The sequence below is a fragment of the Myiozetetes cayanensis genome, unplaced genomic scaffold (assembly GCF_022539395.1).
Source record: "Myiozetetes cayanensis isolate MyiCay16 unplaced genomic scaffold, myiCay2020 scf15, whole genome shotgun sequence".
In the NCBI taxonomy this organism is placed as follows: Eukaryota; Metazoa; Chordata; class Aves; order Passeriformes; family Tyrannidae; genus Myiozetetes; species Myiozetetes cayanensis.
In genome coordinates this window covers 16,177,549-16,202,099 of record NW_026087159.1, presented here as the reverse complement: position 1 = coordinate 16,202,099, position 24,551 = coordinate 16,177,549, and the positions used below count along the sequence as shown (strand labels likewise).

General features: G+C 52.1%; 1 protein-coding gene across 1 annotated transcript in view; it reads left to right on the top strand.

Moving 5' to 3' along the window:
• The window catches only part of AR (androgen receptor), a 37,047-nt gene that overhangs the window by 7,332 nt on the left and 5,164 nt on the right, over positions 1 to 24,551 (top strand). The window contains exons 2-3 of the mRNA XM_050310420.1: positions 12,274 to 12,425; positions 19,954 to 20,070. Of these exons, the coding sequence (XP_050166377.1) occupies positions 12,274 to 12,425; positions 19,954 to 20,070 (269 nt within the window). The remainder of the gene's footprint in view (positions 1 to 12,273; positions 12,426 to 19,953; positions 20,071 to 24,551) is intronic.

The following is a 24,551-nucleotide window of genomic DNA, read 5'->3' as shown; positions in this document are numbered from 1 at the left end:
TCTTGTTCATCTCAATTCATTACTTCTTGCAAGTTAAAGTGAATTTTCTTTTTTGAAGGTTTTCTGCAAAAGGCACTTGTGCACCTCAAACTGATGTGAAGCAAATGCCTCAAAGCCATCACAGACTGCCTGGGCCCACTGGCAGAGGTGGCTCTGTGACACCACATTCAGGTGGTCACATGCACAGAGGGCACAGGCACCTCTCGGAGTTGTCATTGGGTAAGACATGAGCATTGACTGGAGTGATCTCCTCTTGCCTTGGATGAGCCCAGCTCTGTACCATGTCCATATGGAAGCAGCAATGGCAGTGTTTCCTGGAGGGGTTACTGGATCCCTTCCAGCTTTCTTTTCCTCCAGAGAGCCAGGAGACAGCGTGCACAGGAGACAGATGTCCTGTCTCCCATTTTAGCAAAGCATTTATACCCAGTAAATAATTAATAGGCAGATAGGGCTGATGTGCCTCTTAGTGTGTGGCCAGTGCAGGCGTGCCCGGAGCTGGTCTTGGCAGTGTTTGGTGGCCCTGCTGTCGCTGCACGCTGCGGGGACCAGAGCTGGCTCTGTTTGTTAACACTAACAGTGGTACAAGGGAGCTCACTGAAATGAAAAGGAACTGGTCCAGTTGTCACGGCAAAGACTTGTGATGGAGGTTCTCCATCCAAGTTCCCTCTTGCTGTTTCCACTGCTATCTCTATCTCTGCTGACCTGCCTGTGCTACTCATCCATGTCCAACCACACTTAATCCCCCTGCCAGCTCCAGATGAGGGGCAGAGTTTCAAAATACCCTCTAACAGTAAAAAGGATACTCCCAATAGTAGTACTTTGTGCTTCAGCAGCACCTTACTGCTGAAGCTGTCATGCACAGCAATTCATTCATCTTCCAGGCAATTGTGGAAAACAAGAATTGCCCCTTTTCTGCAGGCAGGGGATGAGATTTGACAGGAGGCTGTGGTTTGGCAGCAGCTCCTTGGTGTGTATGAGTGGCTGCAGTCCTGGCAGCTCGGTGCTGGGGTCCTGAGGCCCAGGCTGGCTTTGTGCCGGGGACCGTCCCTGGGGACCGTGCTGTGCGCTGGACTTTGTGCCCCGACCGTTGGCCTGTTCACCTCCACAGACCCCAGTGCCCCTCGGGGAGGGCTGACCCTGTCCAGCTCCAGGGGTAGTGTTTGCAGAAGTGGGGTTATGGGAGTGCAGCATCGTGCCTCGGGACCCGGCAGGTCTCGGTGCAGGCAGGGGGTGGGATGGGAGGGCAGGCTCTGCTCGCCTCGGCTCAGCTTGGTTTCGCTGCTCTCCTGTCGCTGCCTTCTCCCTGCTTAGTGCAGTCTGAGCAGAGGCCAAAAAGAACGAGGTCACCCGCTGTGCTGTGGCTTGGAGCTCCCCAGTCCTCACCCGAGGGAGGCATCTGCAAATAGTGAAAACAAAGTCAAGTGCTGGCTTGTCCTCCAAAGCAGTGGGAATGATTTGTAGAGACACGGACCTCAGATTAAGTGATTTGCAGTAGTAGAAATAATCTTAAAAGTATAAGCCAGTTTTCCAGGTATTTATAGCCGCTGCCCTTTCCCCGAGTTAATCCAGTTCCAGAAAGCTCAGCTGTCTGCAGAGGTGGATTACACCAGTGCTCTCTGCAGGTGTCCTGGTGGCTTCCCTGTGCTACTCAGAAGGAGGGAGCACACCCTATTAAGTATATAATGATTCCTGGAATGAGCCCGTGTTTCTGTTGGGGGGGCTGAGTGGGTGCCTCCATTGCACTGCCTGGAGGTAATGAATGGACTGTGCTGAACTCAAGATGCAGGCAAGGTGGCTGTCCCTTTCCAAACGGCTCTGGGGGCAAAAGAGATGGCTTAAATCAGGCTGGTAAAGTCAGTGCAGAACCACCAGTACTGGGACACTGACAGTAGTGGTCCAGGCCATCCTTGGCATGAGGGGAGGGAGCACTGTGGGCAGCCCTAGCTGGGGCAAGCAGCCAGGCACATTTACCCTTTTACACATCTACCTGGAGATCTGGATGGCCCTGGGACACATTTGGGGTGTACCTGGGCTGGCAGAGCCCTGCTCGGGCTGTGCAGAGCAAGAGCTGCCTGAGAGCTCCGTGCAGAGTCCTGGCTGCTGTTCATGTGCTGTGCATGGCTGCAGTCATAACTATTTATCTCCTTTAATGTCTGTAGCCAGGTCTCTGTGACAGGCAGTGCTGGGGGGATGTCCTGGATGCTGGCTGCCTGATCCAGGTGCCAGCACCACCTGTGAGGCTCAGGGTCAAGCTCTTGCTGGAGCCTGGGGAGTCTGATGATAGGCTCATGGAATAGTTTGGATTGGAAGAGGCCTTGAAGCCCATTTCATTCCACTCCCCTGCCTTTGGCAGGGACACCTTCTACCAGACCAGCTTGTTCCAAGCTCCGTCCAGCCTGGCCTCAGTGCACTGGTGAGTCGCCTAAGGATGGGTGGGTGCAGGCTGGTGGGTGCCCTCTCCCTCCACACCAATATGCTCCAGCAAGGACCAGAAACAGGCTGGCTGTTGCCACTGGCTTTGGGAAGAGCCCTGGGGGCAAATCATTCTGTGTTACAGCAGCCTTTTCTTTTGCCAGACTCCCTTCCTACTGAGAGCTCCTGGATTTGCCTCCTGTGGGACCAATCCCCACTAAAGCCAGAGGGGAGGCTGCAGATCTCCAAAATACGTTTTATAGAGGATGTGTTCAGTCCCTGGGGTAAGGTGGAAAAATCCTGGGCTTTGTTTCCTTCCCTCTGTGCTCTCTTTGCCTGCAGATGGCTGGAGGGGGCCTCTGCTGTCTCCCAAGATAATACTTCGCTTCTCTAGTGTTTTTACAGCACCTCAACACTTTGGCTGTTGTTACATATTTTAGCCGTTCTGGCTTCTTTGCTGGTTAAAAATGGCAGAAAGAATGCTTTGACCTTGGCCTGTGTGCTGAGAACAGAGCCCAGGCACAAGTTTCTGTATTGGTAAGTTCCTTGTGAAGGCTCCTGCCTCCTCCCCCTCGAGCTAATCCACAAAGCAGCATCCACACATATTCTGACGTGCCATTGGGAGGGCTGGAGCAGAGTATCTCAGCTGTTCCTCTTTTGAGATGGGAAAGGAGGAAAGGAATTTTGTACAGATTGGATTAATTGCTTTCATCTAGGAAGTGATGAGGTGCATTAACCGGAAAATGAAATCCCCCTGCAAAGAGAGCTCAGATGATTTACAGTTTCTCTTGGATTGTTGTGTGTGCCTGTACACATTTGTGGACGTTCATCATCTTCTTTCTGTGAACACCATACACAGAGATTAGTGTGTGTATTCTCTTCTGTGTGAGGAACATACCCATCCCTTGTGGGCCTGCAGTATTGTGTCTGCAGACATACCCATGGAGAACGGGCACCGTGCCCCGTGCTGCCCGTGGGAAGGAGAGGTGGTGTTGGCCCCTGACTGAGGCTCTGTGAGCCTCTGCATGGACAGCACATGCTCGATGTGGGATTGGCATCGCTGCTTCTCCCCACTCAGACACTGAGAACCAGCCCCTCAGGTCACCCTTGGTCCCTCTCTCGCTTTCTGGCCATGCCAGCTCCCTTAGGACAGGGTTAGGGAGCACTTGTCTATCTTGGGTCCGACGCCTGGAGCCGTGGGTCCATGGGGACCCGTGGGTCCATGGGGACCCGTGACCTCCCAGGCTGGCTCTGGGCCTCGTCCCCGTGCATGCTCCTCTGCTCCAGAATGTGTGAGGTCATCCCAGTGAACTCAGCCTGTTCACGTGGGTTTTGTTTCCTGGCTTTGATTTCATATGTCGCCTGTGGTCAAAAGTCTTTTCCCTGGTAATAGGATCTTCTTGCAAAGAAACTCGTTACTTCCCAGTCTGCTCCCAGGTCCCCTGGGAGCATCTTTAAATGGTTAGAAAAACAATAGCAGCAAAGGTGGTTTTTTTCCTTTCTTGTTTACAACATGGCCTGTGCCAAGTGATGGGTCCTTGGTTCTGGGCTGTGTCCTGGGTGGCTTTGAAGGGGGAGCAGAGTGCAGTGCTGGGACAGAACATCGCCCTGGAGCTGTGCAGAGGGTTGGACAGGGCTGAGCTAAGGGGAACCCAGGGTGCAGTGGTTCTCTCTTTGCTCAGTTCACCCTCCCTTTTGCAACGTGGGTGCATACATCCTTGGATTATGGCCTGAGTTGGAGCAGTTGTCGTGTTCAGCATGGATAAGGTGGCAGCCCAGGATTAGCAGTGTGGCCAGCCAGTCTCTCTGCACCTGATTCCAGTTAATGGAGGGAGCTCAGTGTGGCCTGGGGTCAGCGGGGATCTGTTAACTGCTGGCCATGCTGTGCCTTCCCATCTGGAGGAGAGGATGAGGCTCTGCCCCTGCCCTCCTGGCATTTCAGAATCGGGGTCAAGGTGGGTGCGCGGCCACTGTGGCAGCACGTCCTGAGCTGACTATCTTGCTGCTTGCTCAGAGAGACTTCAGAGAACACTCTCAAGGCTGGGAGGCCTAAAATTAGATGTGGCATCTGTGTTTTGGTTTGCAGGCAGGCTTGAAAGAAAACGATTCCTGTCTGCTTTCATTCCTCGCCTGCTCGGAAGAGCATGGCAGAGGAGGAGGGGATAGGGCTTTGACTGCCAAACTGCCATGGCTCTCTCTGGATACTGCTGCCTAGCAGGGCTGGTGAAAGCTCCAATGTGGGTCTGTGGTGATGGGAGGACCTCTCACACCCATGGGTCCCTGACATCAGCCAGTTGCACTGCTGCAGCACTGCAGGGCTCTGCCTTCTGTATTTCCCCAGAAATGCTCTCAGCCCCCCAAAATGACAGGTCTGTCTGTCCCTACCTGGTGTCACTGAAAGAGCAAACTGGCATCAAAGTTCTGTTTCCCAGTCTATGCAGGACTGGCATGTCCCAGACTGGGGGTGTGTGCCTCTGGGGTTGATACCAGCACAGCTGGTTGTCCGTCCATCCACCCACCCATCCATCCATCCAGGCCTTGCTGAGGGGCTGGTCTTGCTCTGCTCATGCCCCAGTCCTGCTGCAGCTGACAGGTGTGGGCATCTGTGATCTTTGGGCACGCTGGGAAGGCCAGGCCACGGAACAGGAGGACCCGGTGGATGTGAACTGGTGGCCATGAGTTGCTGAGGAATTTGCCTCTACGTTGCCTGTGCTGCTGAGATCGGTGCTAAGAGTGCCAGGGAGACCTCGCAATAAATAAGTGAAACCTTGGTTATAATTAGTGTGTTTATTAGTCTGGGATGACTCACAGCACGATCCGCTTGGAGGGCACGGCAACATGATAGTGTTGCACAAGTTGTGAAGTCTCCTTTAGAAACCTAGTGCTTTGCCAGCAGAGCTGAAGGGAAATTCTGCAGATAGAGCTTGTATCCATTGCCAGACATAATAAGGAAAAGGACTTTTATGCCTCTGCAACTGTGTCTCTGAAAAGATTTGGTCTTGGTATAAACATGCCTAAAAATAACCCAGTTCTGCTGCTAAGTTGTGGGACCAGCAGTGCAGAGCCACCAGAGTGAGCCCCGGCATCCCTTCTGTGAGAGGGGTGGCAGAGAGGGCTGCTCCCAGAAATGGCAGGTTCTGCTTCTTCCTCCCATCGCTGTTCATCCCCAGAGCTCTGTGCTGCGCCATGGGGAGGGTGCTGGTTCATGCCATGTTCCTCCCTGGTCGGGTGCCAAATCCGTGGTATTTGTGGTCTCCTCGTGTTTCCACACTGGGTCCCACCCTTGTTGCCATCTGACTGTTTTCGCCTCATGCTTCATCCAGTGGAGAAATAAAAATGCAGAATTTGTAGCACTGGTTTCCGTAGCAATAATTCCACTGCCAAAGGAAGCTGGGAAAATATTTTGTGTTTTAAATATCCAAGTCTGGGAATGAATCCTGGCGTCGCTCAGCAGCCCAAGTGGGAGCTGACCACTGACCTCTGACTACCAGCACCACCTGATCCTTGTTGCCAAGTTAAATTCTGAATACCTTTGGAGTTCTGTCTGACACTGGAATTATTTCACCTTGGTTTTCTCTCGGCAGCGCATGCTGTGGTTAGCTGGGGGTGCTGGGGGACCATGGGGGACACCCGGTCCCAGTAGCGTCTTCCTCCGGCGCGTGGGCAGGGGTGCAGTCCCCTGGTCCCTGCGGAGGGATGGCTGGAGGGGCCAGCCCGGCTCTTGGGAAGATCCAGCGTGCCTGAGTGATCCCAGTGGGAGCTCGGGGCTGAGATGCTTGAGGGCTGGCTGCGCAGATGTGCTGCCCGCGGGCTGGAGGTAACGGGGAGTGCTGTGCCGATGGCACCCAGCAGGACGCGGGCCCAGGGGGTGCTTTCCGTGTCAGAAGGCTGGTGAATGCAGCTGCAGTGCTCATCCTGCGGCCAGGAAGGTGCACTTGGCTTGGAGAGCAGAGCTGAGCAGAGCAGAGCTGAGCAGGGAGTCTGCATGTGGCACTGACATCAGTCTCTGTCCTGCCCGTGCCATCCATGCCCCATCATCCCACCCTTCAGCAGCTGCTGGGTTCAGTCTGGGACACGATGGTGCTTCATTGATTGGCGGAGTGGTTTGTGGAAATGCCTCGAGGCCACATGGCCGGTTCACCCAAGGTGCTCTGCCTCGTGGCTGGACACTGGTCCAGAGTTCTGTTCCTCTGGAGATCCGCCCAGCACGATGACTGTAGGAAAAGCCACCAAGAACTTGCATCCCCTGTTCCAGAGTGTTTCATAAGCATCAACCCCTCTTCCAGAGGGTTTCATAAGCATCAACCCCTCTTCCAGAGGGTTTCATAAGCATCACTGTGCTTTGTTTTGGGAGAGGGAAAGGTAAAATTCCTCCTACAGTCGCAGATGTTGGTACGTGGCGTTACAAGCCCATGGTGCCCTGGACACTTTCCTGGAAGCTGTAAGCCTGTACCCTGTCTGGAATCATGGCCATGTCTCTTGGAGCATGAAATATATGGATCAAGTATCTCATTATTTGTGATTTTCTTTACAGGCACATTTTCTTTTTATCAGCAGAGGAGATGGACTTGAGAATGGAAGTTTATGGTGTGGCTTAAACTAACTGCATGAATATCAGTCAGGACAGACTGTCTCCTTGGGAACTAAGTAGGGCTCCCTGTGTACCAAGGACACCAAGGTCCTGTCCTTGACGACTCCAGGTGACTCTGCAGTCACCAGAAGGATACAGTGTAGGGCGCTGGTGACCTCGGGGGTGCTCCTCAAGGCTGCAGCCTGCCCGTGCTGCTTCTCATTTCCTTTTCGTCCCTGTCGTGCTTTGTAATCAGGTGAGTTCCCATCTGAAGTGACCTTGCGATGCACTTGTGCTGTCTCTTTTTGTAAGTACCTGCTCTGTCTGGGGAAATCAAGTGTTCCCTCTTCTCTGAGCTGATTTATTTAAGCTGCTCCCTGAGCTCCTGGCTGTAGCTCAGGTTTTGAGGCAGAAGTTTTGGTCTCAGCTGTACCCCAGTGCTGGCAGCAGCCTCTGCCACAGCCACTGGTGAAGTGCAGAGGCTGCAGGGTGGCTTTGCCCAGGCTTTGCATTCCAACTGTAGCAAGCTTGCCACCTTTCACCTTTAGAACCTCATTTTCTGCTTCTTTCTTAGGGATGACTGAAAGGTGAGAGCCCAGGATTACTGCTAAATGAGGAGACTCCCCAGGGGCCTGGGTTATGCTGGGTTATGGCTCTTCCATCCTTGCCATCAAAGGGCATGCAGTGCCTTGGCTGGTCAGATTGGCAGGTTGGGACTGTCTCCTGAGAGCAGGACAAACAGTGGCTGGCTCCATGCAGCAGCAGGCTAGAGCAGCCTTCGTGCACAGCAGAGGAGAACAGGAGGGAAAAGAGCCAGAGACGGGGTGGGAAGGCTTCAGCTGCAGTGGGGACCTGCTGTGTGAAAAATAAACTGTCAGAATAAGTAAACAGTGTATCTGAAAAGAGAAAACAGAGTTTAATTTGGAGATCTGAAAAGGGGTTTGTGCAGCTGTACTTGTGGAAGCTATTTGTGCCCCCAAGGCTGGAAGGCAGTGCCAGGATGGGAGAGCCATGGGAGAGCCCAGCCTGCTCCTGAAAGCTGTTGGTGGAAGGACCTTCTCCTTCTCCAAGGCATTTTCCTCTGGCCAGCTCCCATTACTGGGATGTTTGAAAAACCCGTTGTCATCTGCTAATATTTATTTAAATCTGGTGATGGTCCAGTTCTCATGTGTGTTTACCAGGCCTGTGGCTCACACTGTGCCCTTCTCTGCTCTCAGATGCTGTTGTGCCTCTGCTGCCAGCCATCACAGCGAAAACAAGGCAGGGGCAGATTGGAAACACACTCAAGGCTGTTTAGAAGAAAGGAAATAAATTCAGTGTCCAAGGCTGCATAGATTAAATTGCTTACAACCTTTTAACAGATGGGATGCTTTAAAGTTTCCGTGCAGGCCTTGTTACGTGGATGAGCATGGTGTGGTGGCTGCGGGTGCAGACTCAGCTCAACACTGGCTGGAGCCAGTGGCAGCCAAGTGACAGTGTAAGGGGACATGAGCGTGTGACCAAAGTGAGCAGTCGTGCCCTTTGCTGAGCATGGGTCTGGCCCCTCGGTGTGAGTCAGAGACCTTAGGCCAGGCAGGAGAGAAGGTTAGTTAGTCTTAATATTGCATCTGAGCATGTCATGCACAGGTGATGCCTTTTTAAAGGCAACACTTCTTCCTGACAACACTTGAGTGTCTCAGAAATGACAGTGCTTGAAATGACTGGAGTGGGTTCTGTGTCACCTGAGTTCATGTGCGAGTGCTGGTTCAGTTCTGGGCTCAGCATCCTCCTGAGCATCATGAACAGGCGGATTTTGGACACAGTGTGATGAAGGTGCAAACCCCCTACCCCTTCCCCCAGGGGGGCAAGGTGTGGGACCAGGGTGCACTGCTCCAGGGCTCTGTGCCAGATGTGCCAGGGTGCATGGCAGCCGCCATCACTTTGCCCTGATCTGGCTTAGGGGTGGGAAGTCGCAGGCAAGGGGGCAGCTGTGCACTGTACTGGCTGTTGCTGAGATGGAAACTTCCTTTGTGGGTCAGAAGTGATTGTCTCCTCTCTTACCTGTGCTTGCTTTTGGCTTTCTGGATGTGTTGTGAAATGTGACTGCTTGGTGAAATTTAACTAAGGACAAACAGGTACTTGCATTGCAAAATGATCGTTTCTACTCCCCGGAAATATTTGCATATGGCAGGAGCTCAGCAAACTCTCCATTTCCTTACAGAAGCCTTCTGAAACAACAGTAAAGCTCTTCCTACAGCTGTAGGAGAGATACCGAGGTTGTTTTTTCCCGCCACGAAAGCTGCCGAGCTCCTTTGTGAGAGCGCTGACCTTGGCCTTCGGGCCGTGTGCCGGGCCTGGCATCGCCACCCGCTGTCACCGCGGCCCAGTTGTGTCTGCCCCGGCACGCTATCGCCCTGCTTTGGGCTGGGCTGACACTTGCCATACATTGCACCACCTGCAGAGCCCCCCGCAGCACGCTCGGGGCTTGTTTTGGTTCCACCTCAGCACTCCTGCGGCTCTGGAGGGCGGGTGCAGCCAGCAGGGACCCACAGGGTACATATTTCCAGCTGGAGGAAAGGTGGCAAGCCAGCTGCTGAGCCACCCTCCTGTCCTTCCTGTGCCCTGTGTGGAGGCAAGGGGCTGGCACCCTGGGGCAGGTGGTGCCTGAGGCTCTGCCCAGAGTGGCCCCTGAAACCTCCCCAGGCACCTGTTTGGCTCATTGCAGTGTTATTTATTACCTGCACATTTTGAGAATGCCTGGAAATGTCTCTTGGAAACTGGAAAATGGATCGTTAAGGCAACCATTAGCACAGCTCACTCTGAGTTGCCCACATTTTAAATTATGTTTTTCTTGTGATTCTCTCTCTAAAAATAAAAAAGAAAAAGCAAATTGGCATAATTTTAAAATTGAGGGCGTCCCTGGGCAGATCCTTCAGCTCTGGGCAGTGGCTGCCATTGGGGAAGGTGTGGGAGGCAGCTGAGAATTGTGTCAGTGCTGCAGGGCCCGCAGCCAAGCTGTTCCCTGCCTGCTGGAACACCATCTCCTGCCCTGATGGGGCTGCCCACACCCCACAGGCAGGAGCTTTACCCCTGGAGGAGCCATTTCCATGGTCAAGAATCACCTTCCATGTCTTCCAGCGCCCGCCAGTCTCCATCCCTCGGCAGCAACGGGGCTGAGGGTGGCTGAGCACAGAGGGAGTGTGGGGAGCCCTGCTCAGCCTGGCACAGGCACATGTGAGGGGCACACCAGATACACACCTGCTGCAAGTACTGTCTGTACTTGCACAACTCTTCCAGTGCAGAAACAGCTCTTTAAAGGTTGTTTCAGAAGCCACTCAATTTTGAACCTGCTTCGCAGTTTTAGTTAATTAATCCTCAAAAACCCTAGGGTATTCTGCAGGGTCCTGTGTCTGTCATCAGGACAGCTGCTGTGAGAAGCCCTATTGCTTGTGGCACACACGGTGCTGAGCATGGGGGAGAGAGCATGGAAGCCTTATGGAAACAGGGAAATGAGCACTGTCAGATTTCTGACTGCACAGAGGGAAGAAGAGAGGTGTTGGGTCATTACCAGAAAGGTGGGAATCTAGAACACGCTGGGGAAATTAGACATTTTGGGCCAAGCTTTTCTATGTGCTGCTGATATTCCTCAGCAGGGTCTGCTCTCCAGCAGCCCCTCACACTGAGTGCCAGGGCTCTGTGGCACAGGGTGACAGCGTGGGAGGGGGCGGGTGTGCCTCGGGACAAGGGTGGGCAGTGTGCCACGGAGGCTGAGACAGGGAGATGTTGCTTGCATCAGGACTAGACTATGGCAGTCACAGTGCAGCCAACTGTGTCTCCATTTAATCAGTAATTCAAGAAAAGTCTTGGAAATGGAGATGGTTGGGGAAGGGTGGTTGAGCAGCATCTACAGATGGGTTTCTGATTGCTGCTGCCAGAGATGAGAAATTACTCAAAAGGTTTCTACCTTAAGAACTGAGGGTGAAAGTGCTGCCCCAGTTACTGACATGCAACTGAGGTGGGATTTGCACAGCTCCCAGGTGAGGGAAAGGAGGGAGCAACCCTGCAAGGGGACAGACAGGCAGTGAGATCAGAGCAAGGTGACCCTGCAGACTGAGATCACCAGTGGCTGTCCCCTGTTGTGCTTTAATCCCAAGGTGTGAGGGGCTTGGAGAGGACCTGTCCAAGGCTTGGAAAAGAGCTGTCCTTTGGCAAAGAGCCCTGCCCACTGTGACAGGCAAACCGCACTGGTCCTCTGGAGATACCCTTGTCTTGGGTTGGAGTTGAGCATCCCAGCTCATATAAAAAGCGTGTAAAACCTCTCTCTCCTCAGTTTAATTTATGTCTCTCTGGAAGTAGAACAGGAGGGGATGGATAATCTGGACTAATAAAGCAGCTCTTGTTATCAGAATTAAAATATCTAAGGAAAAATCTGTGTTCAGTGGGTTTGGGGTTTACTGTGGGCCCAAGTGGGGCTTTTCTGGGTATAAAGGTTTTTTCCAAGAAGTGTCATCTTTGTCACATTCACTGTTCATGTAATCTGCTTTCTCAGAGCCCACCTGAAAGCAACAAACAGTGCCAGAAAACAAAAGGGGTCTAATTTTTACTCAAAAGTTGAAGTGACCTGCAGACTGTTAGAATCTAATTTCCTCATCTAGTGGCAGGAGAAAAAGCAAGTTTTAGCAAAGAGCTCAATGTGCTTTTGCTTCCCAAACTGCCTGGGCATGCTGGCTCCTGATTTGGATAAGCCCCTCTCCTGCTGCCATGTCCTCTGGAAAAGCAGCTTCTCCATGGATTTGATCAAACAGATCAGATCAGGGTGGGGAGGGGGGCAGCAGGAGGGTGCCAGCTGAGAGGGGAGGATGGGGAAAGCGTGATGGGTATGTGTTTGGAGAGGGGGGTGGGCTCTCGGGACGGCTCAGCTGGCGTTAGGCAGTTGGCAGCACTGTGCTCTGCCTTGTTTGGTGTACAAGCTTCATTACTGAAGCCAGAATTCCATGAGCACTGGGACAACTGGTCTCAGTCACCTTCTCTCTCTAGGCTGTGCTATCACTGTGCCCGTACTTTGTCGACACTGTCACCCACTGCACCCAGGGGCAGTGTCAGGAGGGGTACCCGGCATGGTCTCTATGTGGTCAGGACCATGTTTGGCTCAGTCCTTGCTCACCTGCCTGCTGCTCAGTGTTTGGCTTGTTCATCACCTCAGTTTTGGGTTCACCACGAGGGTTCTCCCAAGCACCGTTGCGATGCTCCCTGTAGCTTGTCCTGGGCACGTTTGCTGACCCTTCCCTTGTTCTCTCTGTTTTATGCTGCAGGTTGGAGACTGGCCGTGACCATGTCCTGCCCATTGACTATTACTTTCCACCTCAGAAGACCTGCCTGATCTGTGGAGATGAAGCATCTGGGTGCCATTATGGAGCCCTCACATGTGGGAGCTGCAAAGTCTTCTTCAAACGGGCGGCTGAAGGTAGTGGGGACAGAGAGGAGGGAAGGTCCCTGCCATGGCATGGTGCAGGTTCTAAGACCTCTTAAACCAGGAAAGGAGAAAATTCCAGGATAAATCGATTTCTTTGTCCTGTGTTTGTCATTCCACATTACATATTGCCCTCAAAAAGTAGCCAAACCAGTTTGCCACTATTCTTTTCAGTGGCATTGAGCGACTTGGTCTAGTGGAAAGTGTCCCTTGTCATGGCAGGATTGTGGAACAAGATGGTCTTTAATGTCCCTTCCAACCCAAACCCTTTTGTGATCCATGATTATCTGAAATGACCTGGTGAGTTCCCAGAGCAGCCAGTTCCTGCTTCTCCTCTTGACTCTCTGGAGTGTTTTAAGCTCCATCAGCCCGCCTGCGATCTCAGACCCACAACTCCCAATCTGGGGGAGGCTTTTCCTCTCCTGCGTCCTTCTCAGAGGGTCATTTTTGTCAATGCCTGCAAAACAGCATAGCTGTCTGTCCATGAGGAGCTGTGCTCTGACCTCAGGGTCCATGATCCTTCTCCCCAGCCCTTGAGAGAGCAACTTCTCCTTCATGTCCAGCTCCATAGTGCCGGGCTCTCCAGTGCTATATGTGAGCCCAAATGTTTCCTCTCAATGCCAAGGTCTTTGCAGCATCTTTCCTCGAGAATGAGCATGCAGAAGGACCTAACCCAGCTGTTTCCTTGGGCTGTGGCTCAGCAATGTCTGGTTTCTACCTGCAGTTCAGAGTTGTGGTTTCTTGGCAGCAGTGAGAGTCTCTGTTGTGGAAAATTATTAGCATTGCAACATGCCTGCAGTCACTCACTGGGCTTGTTTTCAGGAGTGATGAAGCAGCACAAGCACCACTTCCTTGGTGCTAACACAATTTAAGTGGTGCATGCTGTTGGCAGCCAGTGTCACCAGCCGTGGTGTCCCTGGGAGAGGGAGGCCCCGTGGTCCTCGGCTGGCAGCAGCAATGGGAACAGAGCTTCTGTCTCACTGGGACCTCCCCCTGTGCCCACCCTCTGCTCTCTGTCAGCAGAGGTCCCACACTGGGACAGCTCACCTGCTGTTGTCAGAGTGATGCTTCTAGATCGATTATCATTACCCTGCCTGGGTTTGGAGTCACATTTTGGTTCCTGTGTGCCAGGAACCAACTTGCCAGTGCTGGTTTAGGGAAGAATGGCTCTGTGCCACAGGGGACATCAGTGTCCTGTTGCCAGAAAGGGTGGTCAAATAATAGTTAATAAATTTGGCATATTTCTCCCAAGTAAATAATTTGCAGATCTGTGTCTGCTGCACACCAGTCTGTGTCAGGCCAAGTGGGTTGGCTTATGCTGCCAGAGTAAATAACAGATGCTTGTTTAAGTCAGCAAGTTATTGTTGATTTATAGTAAGTGGAGTCTTGGCTCTCAGTCAGATAAACTGCCGCCAAAATGCCTGTGTCTGTGGGTCGGTGCTGGAGCTGTGGTCCCCTGGCACCGAGGTGGGCTCTGTCCTGTGGGTGACAGGGGCTGGAGGTGCCCACGGGGCAGAGGGGCAGCCTGGGCTGTTCACACTGCTCCACTGTCATGTGCTGTGGGGTTGTTTCCTCTCCAGATTGCATTATGTCATTCATTTAAATGGTATTTATGCCTCTTCCTGTTTCTTCAGCCTTGCAGTATGGCAGGGGGTTGGAAGTGTTTGGCCATGTTGGGATCCAACACCTCTCGAGGCAGACTGAGGGATCCATGAGCGCTGGTTTTCTCAAACTTTGGCACACCATCCTATCGCTCACCACTAGTGAGCCTGGTTTTGTCCCTTTGGTGCTTCCAAGCCAGTTTAAAGCTCTGTCAATGAGCCCCGCTGGCTCCTGTGCTGGAACTCTTTCTCCCCTCTGCATCCCGTCAGGTGTCAGGAGACCAGGTGTTTAGTAGATCATCCCATGGTCAAAAGACCCAAAATTTAAGGAGGTTTTATAGAAATGCGCTGGTGGAGAGAAAGGGAAAAGATTTTAAAAACAAAGTTGTGATGCTGATTATTCGCTTTGGACACGCTGAGGGCTTCTCAGGCAGGAGCAGTGCTTTCTTTCCCCTGATCTGATGAAATGTTTGATAGATCTGAGGGTTTGCACAAGCTCAGGTTCAACTGATTCATTCAAAAAGATGCTGGAAGAGGTAACAGAAAAGGCAGGAGTGTTCTGATCTCATTCTGCCAGCTCTCTTGATTCGTGGACTCTCTCAAGATGTCCAGGCTGTGTCTAGGACAGCACTGAAGCACACCCTGCAGATTGCCCCGCTCTGGTGCGGATCCCCTTGCCTGCAGGATGACTGCCCTTGTTTTGTGACCAGCACTGGGCTCTTCCTTTGCTGTCACCCACTTGGGGGTCCTGACACAGAGGGTCTGGAGGGTCCAGAGGGCTGGGGCTGGCTGCCCAGCCAGCTAGGCTGCTGCTCCTCTGCTGTCTGCAAAGGAGGGCTCCTCCTCCTCGTTTGGTGAACAAAAAGCTCATCCACCTCAGCACAGATGTTGTTTTTCTTGACACAAGTAGGCAAGGTTAGGCTGGCTGGGGTGGGTTGAAGACATCTGAGTTCAGTTCTCATGATGCCACCCTTACCCCTGAAACTGAAAAATGCTTCAAACACAACAGCTTCTGTTTCAGTTAACAACCCAGGGTTTCCTGTCCCCATCCTGTCCATATCCCTGCATCCATCCCTGGAGAGTGGCAGACCTTCCACATCCCCCTGAGGTTGCTGAGAGCTGGTGGCCACTTGGGCCAGCCCAGAGCTGCCTCTGCACAACATTCCTGGCAGTGCAGGACTGGGATGCCTTGGGGTGTGCTCTTGATGGGGCTGCCTTTAAATAGCAAAGAGCTAAATGAAAAAAATAACCCAGTATTTGGCACTTTTCCTAGTGGGCACCCAGCCAGGCTGCTGTGCAGGCTGCTTTGACTGCCTCCATCACTCCCCATATGGATTAGTGTTCTATGTCCTGATCTGCTGAGGATTAGCCTTGCACCAGAGAGATGTCTCTGGGCCAACTCAGCAGTATCTTGCCAGATTGCAAGATGACACCAAGTTAAAATGAATGTTTGCAAAGGCCCTTGCCATATTTTGAAATGCTTTCTCCTCCTTCCTGGGCTGATCTGACATGCAAACAAGTCAGCTCTGCAGAAGATTTGGTGGTGCTGCAGCACCACAATGCTTCTGCTTCAGTGGTGTGTGTTCCTCATGACTGTTTCGGTGTTATTTGCCTTAAAAATCCATGGGGAGAGCACAAAGTGGAATGAACAGAGCTGGGGAAGCCCTGGATGGTTTCTCCGTGCTCTCTGTAGCCATCTGATAAATACAAGGACTATTCAGAAAATGACTTTGCGAAGGTGGTTCATCAGCAGTGGCTTAGTGCTGCCTCCCAGGAGCCTCGTGGCCAAGCCCTCTTGGGTTATTAATGGGGGCATCATGTGGGAAGTGGTGCCAGACACCAAACCCATGGGCTCAGTTCTGGCCAAGGCCCTGCTGGTGACAGCCTGAGGACCAGAGGCTTCCCAGGAGAGCGCTGGAACTTCTGTGATAACATGAGGCTCTGGGGGATTCGCTTTCACAGAAAGCTTGGCCTTATCCCCCAGCTCTTAAAATTCGGTTTATGCCCTGAAATACGGGGATCTCCCTCTTCCAAAAGGCATTTACTGGGTTTTATATCTGTCTTCCAAAAGGCATTTACTGGGTTTTCACATTTACAGTCATAAATCTTGCTCCAGATGTTTGCACAGATTACTTTGCTGTCTAGAAGAAAAAGCTGTTCTGGGCAAAACAGGTCGTGTGGTAACAGGCTGTTAGTTAGATAATTCCTGCAGGCTGCTAGTTAGATAATTCCTCTGGATTGAGCAACTGTCCTCCATAAATCACAATTTTCAGTCGAGACTGGAAAGTGTCTCTTCGCCTGGCTCCGGGTGTGCACTGCGGTCCCAGGGGATGGGCGGGAGGGGCTCGGAGGTGGTGCAAGAATCTTCCTGCCTGGGGTGAGGTGGCACAGGATGGGCCGAGGTGGCAGCACGGGCTGTTCCTGGCAGTGGCACAGCAGCGTGTTCACGGTGGGGGCTGCTGCAGACTGCAAGGGCATCGGAGGAACAGAGGCTGTCCTGGGGTGCCTGTGCTGGTCTGGGAGAGCAGAGGGTGTTGGGTGCCCTTATGGCTTCGCTCCTCACCTGAACGTGTAAAACAGGACCTGGGCGGCAGGGGAGGAGCAGGGACTTCTCAGGGTGACATCTGCAGTGTCCTCAGCTGGGTGATGGCCCCTGGGCAGACACCTTGCCAGTGCTGGGGATGGGCCTTGCAAAGAGTGAGACCCCTGGGGAACACGAGAGAGTGGGTGTAAGGTTTGGACCTGTATGTTCAGGTTTGCAAAGCAAGACCCTCTGCATTGCAGTGACACAATGCAATCTTTGTTTGCAAGGAAGAAAAGGAGATGAAAATGTAATTTCAGAGTTAAACTCCAGAGGAGGAAAACTGGAGCATTTATCTTCAAATAAAGAACAGCTGATTGCAAATGTCTCTAGTTATTCTGAAATGAAGAGAGTGAATTACCCTGAAATTAGAAACAGGTGTGCAAGAACTTAGTTCATACAGAAGGAACTCATCTATGTCCCAGCCACCCTTCCAAGTTCTCTGGGCTTTTACAGATGGTGCCTCCTTCCCTAGTGGTTATAAAGGGAGTCTCTGCATACCCAGGAATTAGGACGAGGTGGGTGGGGTGAGCAGCTCATGGTCACACGGAGCAGCAGCAGCCCCATGACCTGCCATGGTTGTTTGTTGTCCTGGCCACCCAGCAATGTCACTGTACCGTGACTGTGGGGAGAGCAGTTGTCTGCAGCTCACAGGCTGTGCTGCTCCGAGCCCGTGCTGAGGCACGGCCATCCTGGAGGCTCCTCGGTTTGTCCCCTGGGCACTGGGGCACCCCACCTGCTCCCGACTGGTGGGAGAGGCTCTCTCTCCATGTCCCTTCCCGGCAGTGCCAGAGCTGGCAAATGCTGCTGAGGAGCTGATGGGAAACAGCACGGCTACCTCACTGAGCAAGGCTTGGACCCCACTCCCAAATCTCATTCGTCCCCCTGCTCCCCTCCTGTGGGGGACAGAGCGGGGTGGGGGAGAAGCCCGTGTGTTGGGATGCAGCTTGAATCCTGGGGACGAGGAACGGGCTGGGGCTGGTGGGTGCTGCTTCTGGCACAGGGGAATTGGGAGTGAGCTGTGCCTGACCCTGGAGTGTCCCTGGGGGCTCAGGCAGCAATGGTACCACCATTCACAGGTGCCACCTGCTCAGGCCCTTCACAGGAGAGGCCTGAGCTTTTGGAAGATTTTGAGCTATTGTTGCAGAAAATGCTGTGGTTTAGACCAGGGAGGTGAGACAGGGCTGGAACAGGAGCTGAGGGGAGAGCTGGGAGGGGCGTGTGGGTGCTCCTGGGGCAGCACTGGTCGCTGCAGCCCAACAACCTCAGCCAGGCACTGGGGTGGCCCCGTGGGCTGGGCTGGAACTCAGCCTGTTGTACTGGTGGTGGTTTGATGAGCTCTGGAGCATCCCAGCATCAGGCACTGGCATAGGGCAGGAGCCAAATCTCATTCCAACTCTCATTCCTCAGAAAGTAGGGTACCCATTCCTAACTGATGTGAGCACCTGAAGGGGCTGAGGGGAGGGACAGTGGCCTAGAGTTCAGTGCCCCCAGCACAAAAACAACTCCAGGTAACCCAATTTTAGCTGAAGTTGTTTATTACTCATCCTCCTCAATGAACTGCTGAAAGGGAGGATGGTGCTTGTGCTCTTTGGGATTTAGGTGTCATTAAGGCTTGCCTGAGTGTCCTTCACATGGGAAATGAGCAGGGGATCGAGTGAGAAGAGCTGTTCTGAGGACAGTATTAGAAGGATTTAGGAGTGTCAGATAGTGGCAGGTAATGCCACGATGGCCGGGGTGTGGGGGCGGGTGATGATCTGCTCTGAAGGGGATGGTTCTGAGAAGGTTGAATGTAGGGTGTTTGTGCAGCCCTTGGGTGCTGTGAGAGGACAGGCTGGGTGCTGAGCCCCGCTGTGCCCTCGCAAAGGGGGTCTGCAGAGGTGGCAGCAGGGGCTGGTGCTGCCGGTGCCCCGGCAGGGCAGGAGCAGAGGGACCCGTGAGGGCGCTGGGGAAGCCACAGGCAGTGCCACTGAGGACAGCAGTGGTGGAGGTGTGTGAGGGAGGTGGGGATTATTAAATCTATGCACTAAAATTGGTGCATCTCTTGTCAAAACTGATACATTAAGGGGTTGAATTCGGCCTCGTCCTGTTAACAGACTTCTGATGACTCCAAAGTCCTATTCCTGTAGGAATGCAAAAAGCAAACCCTTTCAGGGTGACAATAAAGGCCACGGGCTGATTTCCCATGTGGACTGCCCATGGGTCTGTGAGCTGCACCTCTCTATTACAGGCTGAGCCTGGTTTAGTTTGAAATGATCTGAAGAACATCAGATAAATCCTGATGCAGTAAATAAATGTGTTTATACTTGACAAGGAAACAAGTGATGAGTCAGGAAGAACAGTTCATTTGTGGCTTGTCTAGAAAATGGGGCAGCAAACAAAAAAGCTGGGGTCTGAATCTTCCTGGGCTGCTCTCTGAGTGAGAGGAAGGTGGCTCTGAGGTGCAGGTTAGTCTGACAATAAGTAACTTCCTAATTTTCTGCAAGCCCCCAAAACCTACGAATGGGCAAGGTTCCCCTTGCAGGGAGTCACTGGTCCCAGTTCCCTCCTGGCTGGCTCTTGGTGCAGCCCAGGGGGCATGGTGGCATCAGACTCACCTGTAGAGCAGCAGCTCCCTAACCCCCGTGTCTGTAACCTGCAGCTGAGAGACCCAACTGGTATTAATGGGTGCCACAAAAAGTAATTCAGCCACAAAAGGGCTTGTACAGAGTTGTGGTTGTACAGTGAGTCTGGGAACTGTGTTCAGACAACTGTAGGGTAGGAGATCAAACTGTGGGTTTTGGTTTTCTGGAAGAAAACCACCAAAAGCTGGGGAATAGATGGATGACATTTAAAAAATGAGAACCCAACTCTCCATATTTCAGTGCTTTTTAATTTGTCATTATTGTTTGCCTCTGCTGTGCTGCACTGTGCAGAGTGCAGCAGTCTTTGTGCAGAGTCTTTGAGGACTTTTCTCCTTGGAGACCTTGGTCTAAAGGCCTGTGCTGTGTGTGGGCGAAGGGCAGCAGTGCAGGGCAAGGGTGCTGGAGTGTGGTGGAACAGCAGTGACCCAGCTGCATTCTGGGGAGCCAGTGCTCATGCACTGTCTGGCCATGAACCGCTCCTGCAGCACCAAAGGCAGAACCGTACTGTTTTCCCAAAAGGTACCAACTTCCAACAATAAATTTTCTTCTGGAGAGTACACTGGGAAACCAGCACTGATGTGGTCTCCTTCTCCTCCTCCTCCTATCCCTCTCCCTCTCTTCTCCTCATGCCACTGACCCTGGGGATATCGAAAAAGCCCGAGCCCATTTCTCCCATCAGTATCCAGAACCCACGTTCCATTTCTCTGGTGTTTTAGGTAAACAGAAGTACCTGTGTGCCAGCCGGAACGACTGCACCATCGACAAGTTCCGAAGGAAAAACTGCCCGTCCTGCCGCCTGCGGAAGTGCTACGAGGCTGGGATGACGCTCGGAGGTATGGTCAGGGTCCCCTCCCAGGTCCCTGCACGTCACTTAGGGTATGAACAGTCAGTAAATGGCTGGGAAATGAGGCTGATGAAGCATGATGAGCTTCAGGGAGCATTTGCAGGGTTCTCACACCAGAACTGTGAATGTCACTAACTTCTGTTTGCATTTCAGGGAACATTCTTTTCTCTCATTTCTAATGTTGTTAATCTGAAAAAATGTAAACAGCCAAGTTAGCTGGTTCTCACTCCTGGAGCCCCAGAGCAGAGCACTCCCCTCTTTTGGTGGGATTTTTCCCAGGCAGAAAGGGGCAACTTCTTGGTGAAATTACAGCCCTGGTGTTTTTCTTTGCTGGATGGAAGCTGTGCCCGTGTGCCTGGTGAAGGTCCTTGTTGCAGTTTGTCTCTGTTCCCAAACCTCTAGCCCTACCAAAATCTGACAGAGCGGCCATATCCAAAATCTGAGGTTTTCTGTACAAAATCTGGAAACTACAGTGGGTGGCTCCACAATGAGCTGATTTGATGAAATCCTTCCCTGGGTGAGGGTGGGGAGGCCCTGGCACAGTTTGCCCAGAGAAGCTGTGGCTGCCCCATCCCTGGAAGTGTCCAAGGCCAGATTGGACAGGGCTTGGAGCAATCTGGGCTAGTGGAAGGTGTCCCTGCCCATGGCAGGCGGGGGGGAATGAGATGAGTTTTAAGGTCTCTTCCCACCCAAACCATCCTGTGATTCCGTGATGTGAGAGTGAGGAAGAAAATACCCTGGAAAAGGGGACTGAGGGACCTGCTGCCCACTGGGAAGCCCTGGGTTGAGGGGTGTTATGGGGTGCAGGGAGGAACCCTGGCATAGCTTGGGTGAGCAGTGGGGAGCCCAGGCTGCTCAGATGTGCCAGTGTTTTGGGTTAAATCCGGACCCCATTGCTGGGATGGGCTGAGTCTCCTGGGCTGCCACAATGCTGTCTTGAGGGGCTTGTTACTGAAGTGGTTCTGATTTGTGGCTCACCAATGAACAGAGGGTTTAGTTTTGTTTTTTCCCAAAGGTCCCAAAAGGCGATCCCCATTTTTTAGCTTATTTTTAAGTGCTTTTTCCTGGTGACGTTTCCTTAAGTAAGAGAAGACATACATTGGTGTAACTTTCTTCTGCAGGACACACTGACAGAATTAATGCTAATATGAATACACCCCCCTTCTTTTCTTCAGCTCTTTGGGTCACCCTGACCTGTTCTGCCTGGTCTGTTTTACATTTGGTTTGGATGTCGGTGTAAAGGCAATTGTTACAAACAGGCAGGCTTGTGGTTGCCCACAGTAACTTCTCCCACGGTGGAGGCAGAGCATTTGAAATTGCTTCCGAGCTCCAGCCAGTTGTTTGTAACCGCTGGTTAATTACAGTGGCTGTTGGGGTACAGCCTGGCAGCCCTGCGGCTCTCACGGAGGCGGGGAGGAGGAGGAGGTGACACACTGAATGCCTTCTGCCGGCTCCGCTCTGGCACAGGATGACAACATGTAGAAGCACTTCATTATTACTTGAGATCACTGTGACCTGCAAGCTGGAATCCATTAAGCAGGATTTTCTCTCCTAAATGACACTGTAGAGAGGGAAAAGAAAAGGAAAAAAAAAAAAAAGAGAAAACCCCCGAGTGATAATGCAATTTCTGTGTGCTTGGTCCTGCTGGTGTGCTGGCTGTGCCTACCGACCCACTGCACCTGTGCCTGCTGCCAGGGCAGGTACTGCAGGCATCCTGCCAGCCCCTGCTCCGGGAAGTGTCCCTGTATGGACATGGCTGCAGGGATCCTGCCGGTCCCCGTGCCCAGGGAGCGTGTGAGGTGCCAGGGGCTGTTCCCATGGGGAGCCCCAAGTGCCTGTGCCTGCAGCCAGAGCTGGCAGCCGCCCATGCTGTAGGACATCAGGGCATCTCCAACCTGGCCACTGTGCCCTGTGGGTCCTGGCTTGGGACAAAACCTCCCAGACATGTGAAATTCCATTCATTCTGTTGATGGTAGGGCTGGAAATCTCCTGTAGTAACAGCCGAAAGCTTGTGAAAGCCCAGGCTTGAGGCATAGTTGTTTTTAGCTCTAATTCAGGTCCGGCTGCTGAGGGCAGAGCAGGGCTCATATCTCACACACACTGTGAGTGTTGATGTCAGCCATTCCAGCCAGGGGGAATCTGACATGAGTTTTGCAGAACCATTGCAGTAGTTAATTGTGATCAGTGTTGTGTTGGATGTACCTTTTTTTCATCGTCTGTCCTTAATTTCCAGCAATTGGATCTTTATTACAACTTTGTTTGCTCAGCTGAAAAACCTACTTTTATTGAATTTCTCTCCCTGCAGTGGATATTTGTTGGCTGTGACTCAATGACCCTTTTGCCTTCTGCACAGCCACCCAGGTGACATCCCTTACCTCCTTGCTCCAAGGTGTGTTGTCAAATCTTTAGTGTTCTCATGGCTTCTGCAGTTTGCCCACATCTGTCAGCACTTATCTGCAGTCCTCTGTCTGTCTGTTCAGTGATCAGTCCTTTGGGTTCAGCCCTATTTTCCCATCCATGCATTGCTATACAGACTGGTTGAGGAAAAATGGTTACTTCTGATTTTGGAGTGAATGTAGACATTTACTAGCAGCGAGCAATAAGCCACCCTTGTAAGAAACAAACCTGTCTGATGTTGAACACTTATACTTGCCTTTGAGATGTATCACTGGGGGGTTGCAATCATTCAGCAATACTGTCTGATTTTATATCCTTTGAGTTCTTTTCATTCACATGGACCTGATTGACTCAGATCTCTTAAATGTGCCTACTTCACCAATAATGTTGTAATTATCAACTAAAACTATTGTGTCAGATAAGATTGATAGCTTGATTCAGAGTCAGGTTTTGACAAGCCACATGTTGAAGTTCATAAAAACTTCAAAGAACAGGATATAAATCAAGTCCTGCTCAGCTCCTCTGTGTCCTGCCTGCAGCTGAGCTCAGCGTGTGCTGCCAGCGGCAGGATGTCTCCATTGCTGCCAGGCAAAAGCAGCTTCTTCCAAGTCCCCAGAACTTGCTTGAGTCCTGGCATTCACAAAAAATTGGTTCTGGTTCTTCTCCTTCCTTGGGGCTTCAGAAGTGCCTGCCAGGAGGGCAGTTGTTCTGACTGTGCTCCCCGGGGGTTCTTGCCCTGGTGAATATTTTATTGCGACACCAGGTAATTGTGTCCTTTAAGATTTTTTCCAAATCCATCGGGTACTTCCCCAGTGACCCCCAGCCAGCTCTCATTGGTGCTGCAGGGGGCTCGGGGCAGTGCTGTGCTGCAGCTGCACCTTGAGGCTCCTGGGTGCTGCTGTCCCCTGTCCCTGGTGACAGCCAAGCAGGAACAGCCCCTGTTATAGGGCATGCATGCTAGGGTTCCTCCTACCTTGGCTTGAAGAAGTGCAGTGTAGAGTTCTGCCCAGCTTAGCTCATCCTAGGAAAAAAACATTACAGCGGTCTTCAATTCCTATTTTTCTATTTCTGTTTTTGTTCCCAGTAGCTGCTGAGTGGGAGCTGCCACCACAAAGGGGTTTGACACAGGTGCTGAATATAAGGCAGTCTTTACCTCTGAAACTTTTTTCCACCAGGTAGCACCTGTATTTCAGTGACCTGTGGGACAGCTGCTCCTGGAATGCTCAAACCCAAAGAGCACAGTTATTGTCCCCTAGCACAGAGGGGTCTGGTTTGTGGCTGCAGTCTCAGAGCCAGCACAGTTGGTCCTTGCTCTCTTCTTACTTGACTCAGGATCTTTTAATACTAGATAATTAAATCTTAAAGAAAACTCCCACATTTAACCAAACCATGTGTGTGTTTTATGCGTGTGGGTTTGGCTCCATTCACACACAGGACCCGGGGCACTGGTTATTTCTAAACCCAAAGGGTTGTCCAGCCCTGGCAGAGTTGCCCAGGTTAGCAGTGGAGTCTGGGGGGATTTAACAGCCATGTAGATGTGGCACTTGGGGACACGGGTTACTGGTGGCCTGGGCAGTGCTGTGACTTCAGAGGGGTGGGAGACAGGGAGGCATCGCTCAAGTGGGCGATGGCCGGAGGCCATCACACTGCACTGCAGCCCTATTTTCCTCTCACACTCCTTTATTTTTGTTACTCATTTCTCCTCCCTTTTTACAGAGCAGCCTGTCTTCATTGCCTGTACACCAGATCATCTAGAGTGGAGTGCTTAATGATCAATGTTTGCAGTTGATTTACAGAGCTGCACTTTGACTTGACATTTTTATGTCTCGCTGCTTATTTTTCTAATTACAGCTGAAAGGAAATTCAAGATAAGTATCATGTAATGAAGGAGCCAAACCCCTGAGGGCAACTGGTTAGATGTCGTATTCCCTGCTTGAAGGAAGCCATGGGCTTTTGTTCTCTAGTGAGGGTTTGGAGTCAGTGAAGGGTGGCAGTAGCAGCCTGCCTATGCTGAGCAGTGTCATACAGGTATCAGTGAGGGGAACACAGACTCTCCAAGAGCTCTGGCATTCC